General features: G+C 45.2%; 1 protein-coding gene across 1 annotated transcript; it reads right to left on the bottom strand.

Moving 5' to 3' along the window:
- Positions 1 to 7,447: 7,447 nt before the first annotated feature.
- On the bottom strand, positions 7,448 to 11,505 carry LOC136458343 (peroxidase 72-like). The gene is made up of 4 exons (XM_066458295.1): positions 10,990 to 11,505; positions 10,687 to 10,878; positions 9,266 to 9,431; positions 7,448 to 8,129 (listed from the first exon to the last, which is right to left on the bottom strand). The coding sequence occupies exons 1-4, from the start codon at positions 11,239 to 11,241 to the stop codon at positions 7,714 to 7,716; spliced, it is 1,026 nt and encodes a 341-aa protein (XP_066314392.1). The 5' UTR covers positions 11,242 to 11,505; the 3' UTR covers positions 7,448 to 7,713.
- Positions 11,506 to 11,926: the final 421 nt, after the last annotated feature.

Raw genomic sequence — 11,926 nt, 5'->3', positions numbered from 1 at the left:
CTATAACTATACTTACTAACCATAACAGAAGTATGCCTCCGGGCTTCTTCTCTTTGCCTAGGACTGGTCCACTAGGAAACTTCGGTGCCACTCACTCGAAAGCTCCAGTGCACCTCTCCATTGCTCCTTTGAGGGTGCTAGTGGATAGGCACACGTGTCGACGTAAAAGAGTTCATAAGACTAGGGTGAAATCATAATGTTTTTTTTTTCAAATAATAATAATACAAATAGTTCTATGGATGTTGTACGACAGATATTTTGTTACAAAGTTATGCGGAAAGTCAATGGAAACGAGCTCCATTCATCGAGCATGTCCTTTAAATGCACTCCTATTGATGTTTGAGTGCATTCACGTTGAAACCAGCTAATTTATTTAGTACATGCAATAAATGAAACAACTAAAATGAAGTTATTTCAATTAAAATTAAAATTGGTGTCAATGAACCATTTAAATTGGAGCAGAAGAATCAGTACATTTTACAATAAATCTAGAACTGCTTCTAAAGTAAAGTACATGATACATGAGTTGTTTATAAAGAAAATATCTTTGTGTAATAACTTATTGTAGCATTTTGGTAAAAAAAAGGCACCACAACATTTTTTTTTTGAAGTAAACTCAACACAACATCAACCTTTAATTTGGCAACTTATAGTTGCCTTGAGTTTATAAAAGATTTTACGGAATATCAAATCTCTATGTGGATGGGCATGTGGCCCAGTGGTGAAGGCTCCAAGGGAGGAGCCAGCCAGCCAGGTGCAGGTAGCTTGACCGCGTTACCCATGATCCTTCATCCCCCTTTATTATTGGTGCTATTGCTACTTGCCTAAGGAACTATAAGAACCGGGGGTTCGATCCTAGTCCTGCATCTGCCTCCTGTGAAGGCTGCACCAAATGGTGGTTTTAAAAAAACAAAACAAAAAAATAAAAAAAATCACCAAGTCTCTATTGTATCCTTCAGATTTGCAACATAAATATATAGCTGGACAAAAAAAATCTCTTCATTCATTGAGTAATTTAATACACAGATATCAGCCATGTTATAACAAAAAAAAAAGAGGCAATGCATGCATAAAAAAAATTGATAGGGATATTCCTGAGCATTGAGAGCTTAGCATGCTCATTAAGCTGCAGCAACAATGGGAATAGCCTACCGTTGCTAAGCAGTGGATCACACACTTTTGGGAGTCACCTACCTAAAGTCCATACAACCTGCAAAACCAACAAAAAGGAAATGAAGAACAGAAGCATCACTCTGTAGGAGTCTCATATAGAAGCAGACAGATAACTCTGTACAAGTCCTCGCTGCAGGAGTTCAGGAGCTTGAAAAAAAGCAGCAGCACCACTCTCGGCCACCACATGCATGTCCACACGAGTCCTTACAAGTTACAGTTACAGATATATTCCTATTGATACAAAGAAATTTCTTCAGTTCTATGCGAACTATCAAGTTACGGTTTAAGGGGAGGACATAGCAAAAGAATCGGATGCGCAACATCCATATTATGTGTGTACAACACTAATTGCCAAAACAATACTAGTAAACCAATGTGATCCTACATTGGAAGAACATATTTTAGATGGTAGATGTCAGTGTAGCTACTGTTTTATGGGAAAGAGTGTCCGTAGTCATGCCTCGAGGATGTAGGCACAACGCCGAACCTCGTTAAAAAAGACATCATGCCTCGGTGATGTTCTTGTTTGCGTATTTTCTCCTATGGTGGTTATGGCTCCATATTCATCAGTTAGTAGATCCATTTGGATATAGATCTAAACGTGCACTCTAACAGCACACAATCGGTATCTTGCAAATACTTAGCAACGCTTTGTAACTTGAGCACGCAAGATAAATAGATCTACTCCAAACTAGGACACAGGGTACCACGTACATGAACCATGTATAAATCTGTGTCATGTGTGTTACCCTATTGATTCCCTGTGCGTGACACGCTGATCTTCATTGCCTGGGGTCGAAAGCTTTGACAAGATGGGAGATGGATACAACATGCACAAGATCGATTTTGGAGAGAAAGCTCATCGAAGCCCAACATTTGGTTCATCGCCAGCCCGACAGTGCTTCATTAGAAAAGTCATAACTCATCCATCTGAGTGCGACTGAGGTCAATGATTACTTGATAGAAAGCTTGTTTGATAAGGTTTTAAATGGATCTAGTCCCACATCAATATTTTGTCGGCTAGGCCTTTAAATTATCATGATAAGCTATTGTTGTTTCTGTCGGGTACTAAGATATCAGTCGTGAGTTTGTTATTCACCCTTGGGACCATGGTCCAAGTTGGAGCACACTCCAACCATGTGAGAGAACACCTCAAAGATTCCTAATGATGTTCTCCTCCTTGCCCACAACCTTAGGAGGCAAGAAAGGCCATCCAGGCCAACTTGGAGGTCCAATCCACTGTCAAGTTCGAGTTCATATCGAACTTCAGGAGTAGCCTATAGTAAAGCGGACACCCAGAAAGCATACTGAGTCTGTCTTTGCATGATCTACCTATGGGTGAATGTATAATTTCATAAGCTAACCAATGACAATGTTCCTATGTAAAAATTTGATCGGGGTCAATGGAAATCATCGAAACAATTCTACATCTAGAATCTGTCAGAGTATTGCACCGTCGTCTTTTGGGCCTGTTTTGGCCTTTGTAACGTGTTGAGACTCCTTAGGGATGCGAATAGGGGTCCTTGATGCCCCTTAGACTATATAATCATTAGCCGCCCATGTTATAGTCTGGATTTTGCTTTAGATGAATCTATCTTTGAACTGTCGTTGTTCGTCAGTTTATGAAACCCCACATTCAAGAGCTTAATCTAATATCCACAATTGTCACTTTGCTTGAGTTGCATTTTTTCTTATTCTTGCTTGTGTTCTTTCGATTTGCAGTAAGGATTATTAGCCTTCTCGGCGGGGACAACCGTATTGTGATATGATTGATAACTAGAGGAGACGTGGTGCTAAGGTTGCATGCTTCAGGGTCTATCGATCTAAAGCCAGATCGGTGTGTCGCATCTCCACTAAATCAAATTATATCCACTTGAGGGAAGATATGGCAGAACCGCCTAATCTAATACCTCCTACGAGTACTTGTCTTCCTTTAGACACTAAGTACCCAAGGGAGGACACCAAATTACGCAGTTCCGTTGGGCACACCCCAAGGGAGAACCCTAAAAATCCATATTTTTCCATCAGGATCACAAATGAGAGAATAAAGCTTACAACATTTTAGCCGTTTCTTACATCACTTTCCATGTAACATCAGAGCTATAATATTTATTATTTATAATAGCGGAATATGAACATGTTATCAGAGTTATGAACAATTTAAGTTAACAGTAGAATATAAACATGTGATCAGAATTACAGCAGGAAATAAATATCTATTCATGACATAATGAAGCATTGATATATAAACTATGACAATATATTATAAAATTTCCATTTATAAAAACATTTAGTGAGAGTTATAAATAAAAACTATGATCATAGCATAAAAGAATTCATCTATGAGCCCACCAGGAGGAATTCACACACAAGGGTCAGCTCTAGCATCCACTTATCACCTACAACAGGGGAAAATAAAACCCTGAGTACTCAATTGTACTCAGCAAGACTTACCCAATAGGAGAAAAGAAAAAAGACTCCAAGGATATGCAAGGCTATCTGGCTTGTGGGTTTATTACATCTACAAGAAGCATTACTAAGCGTGCGTCCTTATATTCAATTTTATTAGCAGTCATCACTAGTTCATTAACTAACTCATTCTATGTAAGCACCTGTGCTACTCTCAAGCAGGTGGTAAGCAATCAAATTTCCTTTTACCATCTTTCATCTTCAGTTCTTACTACGGTGCTAGATTCTAGACAAGTCATACCGACACGACGACTGATTCGTGAATCAATAAGCCTAGCTGGGTACCCCGAAACACACGCCCTCGCTTGTACCCTAGGCACAAGCAGGACTAACCCACTACCTTCCTGTCACGGCGTCTAGGCCCATGCAAACTTGGACTCCAAGCCCCCGCCCCTGAGTCCGGACTCACTGCGGTGCTTGGACCTCCACCCAAAACCACCTTGAAAGTCGGTCCTGGAAAGAGCCAGAACCCATGACAAGAGAGTAACAAGTCTTCCCTGTGCCCATACATAAGTATATGCTTGGGATAATAAGTCTGTGACTTGCCTAGAGCTCAATGCAATGGCTGGTCCTTAACCGACACAGATAGGAAAAACAGTATAACCAAACTATGCCTCGTAGGCTGCAGGACACAACCCATTACACCCACCATTACCCAAACTATATCCCTGCCCAGTCTCTATTTTTCCTTTCACTATTTATATATTCCAAGTGATAATAATATAGTAACAACAATAATATATTTCCTATCTCTCACGAGTGACAGGTAATCACTCGACTTATACCAGGAGTCCTATTGTATAGCAATCTACACGATCCTGTCACACTAGTAAGACTCATAGGATAAGGATATACATAAGCAAATGGGTTTCATTCAACTCCTTGAAACTTATTGCACAAACATAATATAAGGTGCAGAAAAGTAGGGGTTATGCACCGGGGCTTGCTTGGGTAAAATATAACCAAAAGTTAGCATTCCATCTCCGTGACATGATCCCTAGCACCACCTTTTCAGCTACTTCAATTGACTCCACGACCCATCATCGTCCCTATTATTGTATGCAATGTGATGCAGAGATGATGCAACAGTTAATTAATAAGGCAACAACAACTCTTAAAACAGAGCACGTACTACGAACTAACAAGCTAACTCTAATGACTAACGTACTAATCTACATATCAACATCGTCGACAAAGATGTCATTTCCCAACAAGTGTTTTAGTTATTCACTTCCAAGGTGTTTTTTATTTCATTCTATCGATTTAATATCTATTCGAAATAGGGCATCATTATCTATCTAGCAAGCTAATTATTCTAGAGCTACGAAAATTATAGTGAGCAACTAATAACATTAGTAATTTACTATAAAATTTTCAGAGTCAACACCAACACCATTTTCTCACAAAAATCCTACGAACTTATGTCTTATTAAAACTAAGCAATTTAAATTAATTATGGCGACCCTAAAAACAGCATCAACTAGATGAACCAATTACGCTAATAGATAGATGATGATTTTAGGAACTCAACGAAATTTGTTCTACAATTTTTGGACTCCTAAATGATTTTATATTTAAATAACAAAATCAGCTCAAAATTTATTTTAGGAAATCTTTACTAATTCATTGGAAAAAGAAAAGAACACCGCAGCCCACGGCGGGCGCGGCCTCAGCGTGGCCCATGACCGGCGAGCGTAGCCCAGGCGCGTGCGGCACAAGGCCGGCCCAAGCGCGCGGGCACGAACAGCCCAGCAAGCCGGTCCACGCGGCCAGGGCAGGGCGACGGATGTACTCTTGCGGTGAGGCCCCTGAGTTTTCCTCAAATTAACCCACAGTACTCTACACTATTCAACACTATTAACATAAGTCACGTATTTTGCAATGAGAACCCTGGGAAAAGTTCTATTCTAATTCTCACCCTTCTCCTTCCATGGTGAAGTAGAGGAGGGCCAGCTCCGGCCGATTCTCGTCGGTGGAACGGCGGCCAGGCGGCACAGGAGCAGCATCGGACCTAGCCGTGCTCGCGAGCGTCGGCGGCATGGCTAGAGGCGGCCCGAGGCACCCTAGCCACGCACGCATGCGGGTAGCCGCATCAGCGGCGATGGCACAGCCACGGCGGGGGTGCTGCGGGTTCGGGCGCAGAGATGGAACGGTGTGGGGAGGTGCGTGGACCACGATCGGACCTGGGCCTAGACACGGCGCAGACAGAGGCAGGGCATAGCACGGCGGCCACGAGCGGCCACAGCAGGGGCGGCCCGGCGCGGACGACGGCGGGGACACGATGCAGGGCAACGCGGTGGGATTGCGGCTCCAGCGCGGAACCAAGGGAGTTCGCGTGCGCTCGCGAGGGACCGGCGGCGGACGGTGTGGCCACGGCGGCGCTACAGGGCGTGGGAGAGAGAAAGAGAGAGCACGAGTGCGCGAGATAGCGGCGGCGGCAGTGGGCCACGGCTACGGTACTCCGGGGCTCAAGTGGCTGCGCAACGGCGGCGCGCGTACGCGAGGAGGAGGGCACAGGCCAGGGCGGTGGCAGCCATGGCCTGGCGATGGCCAAGCCGGTGAGGCGGCGTGAGGGCGCACGACGTGGGGAGGAAGAGAAGGGGGCGCCGGTGCTACACGCGGAGGAGTTGTGTAGTGGGGCTACGGTCTAGCGCGGCCGTGCCCACGTGAAGGGCCAACGACGGCGGGCGTGGCCACTGCGGTTGCTGCGGAAGAGAAAACGACAGAGGAAAGTAGGGAGGGAGAAAGTGCAAGCAACGGCTCGACAACGTGGCGCGACGCGAGTAAAGCGGATGATTGATTCTGAGCGGGGACGCACCACCGTCGTCTAGCGGTTAGGACGGCAGTGAGGCGTCTTGTCGCCCCAGGAGCCGGAACCGACGACCACTACACGACGACTGCTGAGCGGCACGGATGCACGATGGGGTAGATTGATCAAGCGGCGAGGAACACGCCACCATCACCAACGGCAATGTCACAGTGGTCATGCGTATTAATGGCACTCGACTCGGCGGGCACGGCGAGGAGACGGACGTGGTAGCGGCAGCGGGACAGCCTGCCGAGAAGCGGCGGCGGCAGCGCGGCCGTAGAGGCGAGGTTGGTGACGAGGCCAGCGTGCAACAAGGCAGCGACTAGGCTAGGCGTGCACACAGACGTCCCTGAGTGTATTGTATATGTGTGTGGCGTGCGTGTGTTTTGCCATTTTCTTTTTTTTTCTTTTACCAAAATATATAAATAATTATATAATTACAAATATGTCATTATTTCTTTATCACTAATATCCCTACACACATGCATATATTTATTGTATGTTTAAACGTATACTTATCTATAGAGATATACTTGGGAAGAAATAAGTTTGTACACTACTTTAATTAATGTAGCAACATGCTTACCAAAACGAAATACGTGAGTGTATATATATACCTATATATATATTTCTATCGGTTTACTAATTTAGACAATTAGCAACATCTAGGCACAAGAAAAATTTCAACAAAGCTCGAATTTAAATTAGATTCAAAAGCTATATATATATCGTTCTATTTAATAATGTATTTTATTTCATTCTATTTTTGGGTTCTCTTCTACTCTAATCTTGCTCTAATTTATTATTAACAAGTTAATAATTACATGTTTAGCTCTAAAAGGGCTCATGTAACACTGGCATCAATTAGTCCACTCGTTGTCGTTCAACTACCGAAACCAAACTTAGGGTTTTCAGAAACCTAGGTCTTATCAGACACTTCAAAGTACTGGCAAAAAGTTCTAGTTTATTCAACAAATTTTCTTGACTGGAAACTGATATATAACAAACATTAATTATGATGTACCTCCAATCCAAGGTACAATCGAAATGGATTCCTCTAACAAGAGCAACAATTTTGAAATAAAACAACACATGGACAAGGAAAATTCATACAGTTTGAAGGAAACAAATAATAAATCTCAGCAAGGCGAGGCCACTGAATGAACAAACCAAGCAACCAAACAGGAGAGCAGAGACATGCATAATAAGCAATTGGAAGCAGTGGGCCAATCTTGTCACTTGTCATTGAGCCGATCGATCCATCAGCTGTGGTTGACCCTCCTGCAGTTCTTCCTGATCTCACCATTGGCCCCGGTGAGCGGCGAGATGTTGCCCATCTTGACCATGGACTGCGCGAAGTGCTGGAAGAAGATATCCTGGTTGGCAGCATAGAGCTTGACAAGGTCGGCAGTGGCGGGGCCGCCGGTGAGGAGCACCTCGTCGGAGCTGAGGAGGCCGTGGTAGGCGAGGATGTTCTTGTAGTACTGGTTGTCGAACTTGAAGGGCGTGACGGGGTCGAGGAAGAAGAGGTTCTGGTCACCCCCGGAGCGCGGGCAGCGCGGGCGTAGCGTCGCCGCGTAGGACGCGTCTAGGGTGAAGTCTGGGAGGCCGTTGCCCGTCTGGTTGTACAGGCGCTGCCGGAAGCTGGTACACCGGGAGTCGCCGATGGTGTGGCTACCTGCCAGAGTAAATTCAGTAGAGTATTTGTCATGTACTGTACACGTCCATATTGAGGGTTTAATCCTTAGGGCCTGTTTGGCAGGGCTCCTCTTCGGCTCCGGCTCTGGCTCCTCCAGAGGAGCCCTGCCAAACGTTTTTCTGGAGGAGCCGTTTTTTCAGTAAAAAGCAGAGGAGCTGGAGCCGTTTAGGAGGAGCCACAATTTGTGGCTCCTCCAAAACGGCTCTGGCTCCTCCGGAGAAGCCCCTCAGGAGGAGCCCTGCCAAACAGGTTCTTAATTTTGCTGCTCTGCTACTACTACTAACTATTATATATGTGATCCTTTTGCATCATCATGAATACGCTAAATGCTTGTGCAAAATCATGCAAACTAATTAGACCGGGCTAGTTTGGAAACTTTGCGATAACTAATCATATGTATATGCACCATCGTGCACGACCTGAATCTTGTTGGGTATTGCAACTTTGCGAGGGAGTTCGATCGAGGTGTTTAGGTCTTACTACAGTTTTGTGCAATAATTGGTGTATGATGAGACTAGTTGTCTTCCTCCTATCAGTGTGGTTGGTGATATATACCTGCTCATCCATGTATGGGCTTGTTTGTTCCCCAGTAAACTTTAATCTCTATCACATTTGAAGTTTGATGCATGCATAGAATATTTAAATATAGACGAATTACGAAAAATGCATAGACTGAGACTAATTTACGAGATGAATTTTTTAAGCCTAATTAGTCTATGATTTGACGATGTGGTGCTACAGTGAACATGCTAATGATGGATTAATTAGGTTTAATAAATTCGTCTCGTGGATTACTGATGACTTCTTTAATTTGTTTTATTATTACTATCCAAACGCTCGCTCGATGTGACACTCCCATGTGACACTTTTAGTGCCTGCATTCTAACATATAGCCAGGCAAGATTTGACGTAGTACAGTCAGAACACTATTCACGAACTATACTGGCTCACATCGTCCAACTTCAACAACGTGGCGTTCAAATTGAAGACATACATTGCAGTACCAATTAGCCTAGTCTTATCGTCATACATAGCTCACGTCTGGCTTTCGATTAGTTGACGGGAAGTAGATGGCTAGAATCGTGAGAATATATACTAGCTAGCTAGGCACGTACCGAGGAGTGCGACGAGGTCGACGATGTCGAGGCCCTGGAGCTTGAACTTGGTGATGATGGTGGGCAGAGTGTTGTTGGGAGCCGGGATGTCGTTGTTGGAGCCCTGCACGCTGGCGCCACGGGAGTCCCTCCGCCCCAGCGGCACGATCCAACCAGGGCCGCCGGTCTGCATGCATCAATGCCACGGGACAACAACAATTCGTGCACCAGATTATTAAAATGCATGGTCATGTTAGTTTCATGCATGGTGAAAAAAAAATGGTGGTTTGGTTTCAGTTCATTCACACACAAGAAGTAAGTCGATCAGGGACAAGCGTTGTAGGAAGTCATGAAAAACAACCTCCTCGTCGTATCGGTCACCTACACTGTTTCAATTTACTTGTACCACACCCAGAGCCAGTTAGCTTTCATGTGAACCCAGCTACCACATATATATTGGCTACTAGCTGCAGTGTGTTGGAGTCTAAAATGCAGAGATGGTGCACAGACCGTACCCTTTCAATTTTACCACTGTACATTATTAATTTGACCGTCTTTATCCCATGACATGAGATGCCATTACTTTGAAACAGCTAGCACATTGGCGCCGCTTTACCGAGCACCGTGCCCCTCACCTCCACATGTACTTTATCTCTCGTCTTTACACGCACGGTGGTGACACGAAGCATCATCAGCTAGCATTCAGCAGTGCCGATTGGGTATGTTATGTAAGGTGAAAGCGAGGAATGGAGATAGAGGACACATCATATCAGTGCAGGGCCCAGCACATCGAGTAATACTTGTTTAGATTCCAAAAAAATTTGCGTAGTACTCATCACATCGAATCTTACGGCACATGTATGGAGTACTAAATGTAGACGAAAAAAAATTAATTGCACAATTGGGTGAGAAATCGCGAGACGAAACTTTTGAACCTAATTAGTCCATAATTAGATACTAATTGCCAAATACAAACGAAAGTGCTACAGTAGCCAAAATCCAAAAACTTTTGAATCTAAACGGGGCCATAGCTACTCCTACACAACAAATCTAAAGGGGTTTTGCATGTGCCTTGCGGTACAGATAAGATGCGATGCGATGACATGGAAATGTGACTCCTTGTATAAAGTCCATCCATATTTTCCTCATTTTCACGCGGCTACGCTCACCGACACTACAGTGGGACGTACTGTAAGGAAATGGGAGGGGGGCGGGGGGATCCTGGACTAGATGATTTTGTTCATGTAGCAGGTAGCTAAGTGATGGACAGGTAACAACTCTTGATGACTATGTAGTAAAAAAAACAAAGACACATCAAAGAAGCTAATGCTCTAGAACTAGAAGAAGTTGATATATGAAATCAAAGATTGATGCGGTTCATTATATTATATATACAGATGTGGCGTATGTTATGTATGTATATGTAGCATAACCATATATACCATGACGGTGGAGTCGCGGGCAGCAAGCGCGAGGATGTCGGCGCAGGAGACGGTGCCCGGGCAGGCAGCCTCGAGAGCGGCCTTGATCTCGTCGATGACCTCGAAGCCCCTGGCGGAGTCCTTGTTGGGGTTGGACCGCTTCTCGCTCACGATGGACCCGCTGCTGTCCAGCAGCAGCGACGCGTCGCAGCCCTGCTCATGTTATAATTCGTCGTCGATGGCGTCACCAACAGCAGCAGCTAGCAGGCAGGCAGCAGGAGAGAAGAAGATGCATGGCATGCACGGCGGCCCGGTGGTCGGTACCTTGACGAAGCAGTCGTGGAAGTGGAGGCGGAGGAGGGAGGCGGCCATGCGCGGGTCCTGGTAGTGCGCCTTCCCCACGATGGACGCCACGATGTGCTGCGCGTGAGGGCACGACTCGTCGTAGAAGTGCGGGTCCAGCTTCCCCGGCTGCACAGGGCCGCCGCCGGATGCCATTGCCAACGACGACGAAAAGGAGAAGAGGAGCGCAACAACCAGAGGGACCAACAAGGCCATCATTGCGCCCTTCTTCATCTCGATCGACGACCGACCTCACACACCGAGATAGATAGCTTAGCTTGCTGCTGAGCAAGTTATATATCAAGCACTGCACCTATTCGGCTTGCTTGGTTTGTGTTTTGCTTCACTGCTTGCTGCAATGATGGTGGTGAGGATGTATGCGCTAGGCCAGGAGGGGCTGGGTTTATATATAAGCCAGGCGGCCAGGGCAAGATGTCTATAACTCCAGACCCATTCTCCCTGCAGCTTTCAGGGGCGTGGTTTCTGTTCTTGCCATCCAGCTCTGCCGGCCTGAACAACATGTGAGCTTATTCCTGGGAAAAAAAAGTAGTAATATTTGTGGGACAAGTATATGATATATCTATGGTGGTGGCCATCTCCTTGAAGCTTCTTTACCTTTTTCGACTTTTCATCACAGAGGAGGGTGAGCATATGCAGGTGTAGACACGGAACTGACCTGCTACACATAGCATAGGTAGCTGTTATTCTTGCCACCGTCTGCGCTGCAGCGACCGGTAGAGTGTGTATGGGCTTTCAAGGGACCAAATGCCCATGTTTCCCGGTGGCCAAGTTATTCTAACAGCATCTATCTGCTTTTGTGTTCAACAAGTAGATTTATTTGTGCGTGGATGTAAAGGTAAAAGGCATCTAAAGGCAGAAAGGAAAAGGAAAAGAAAGGTCTTGGCATAAACTGGCCATG

Source organism: Miscanthus floridulus, chromosome 6, assembly GCF_019320115.1.
Source record: "Miscanthus floridulus cultivar M001 chromosome 6, ASM1932011v1, whole genome shotgun sequence".
NCBI lineage: Eukaryota > Viridiplantae > Streptophyta > Magnoliopsida > Poales > Poaceae > Miscanthus > Miscanthus floridulus.
The sequence above is the reverse complement of the archived record's forward strand: the minus strand, read 5'-3'. Positions and strand labels throughout refer to the sequence as shown.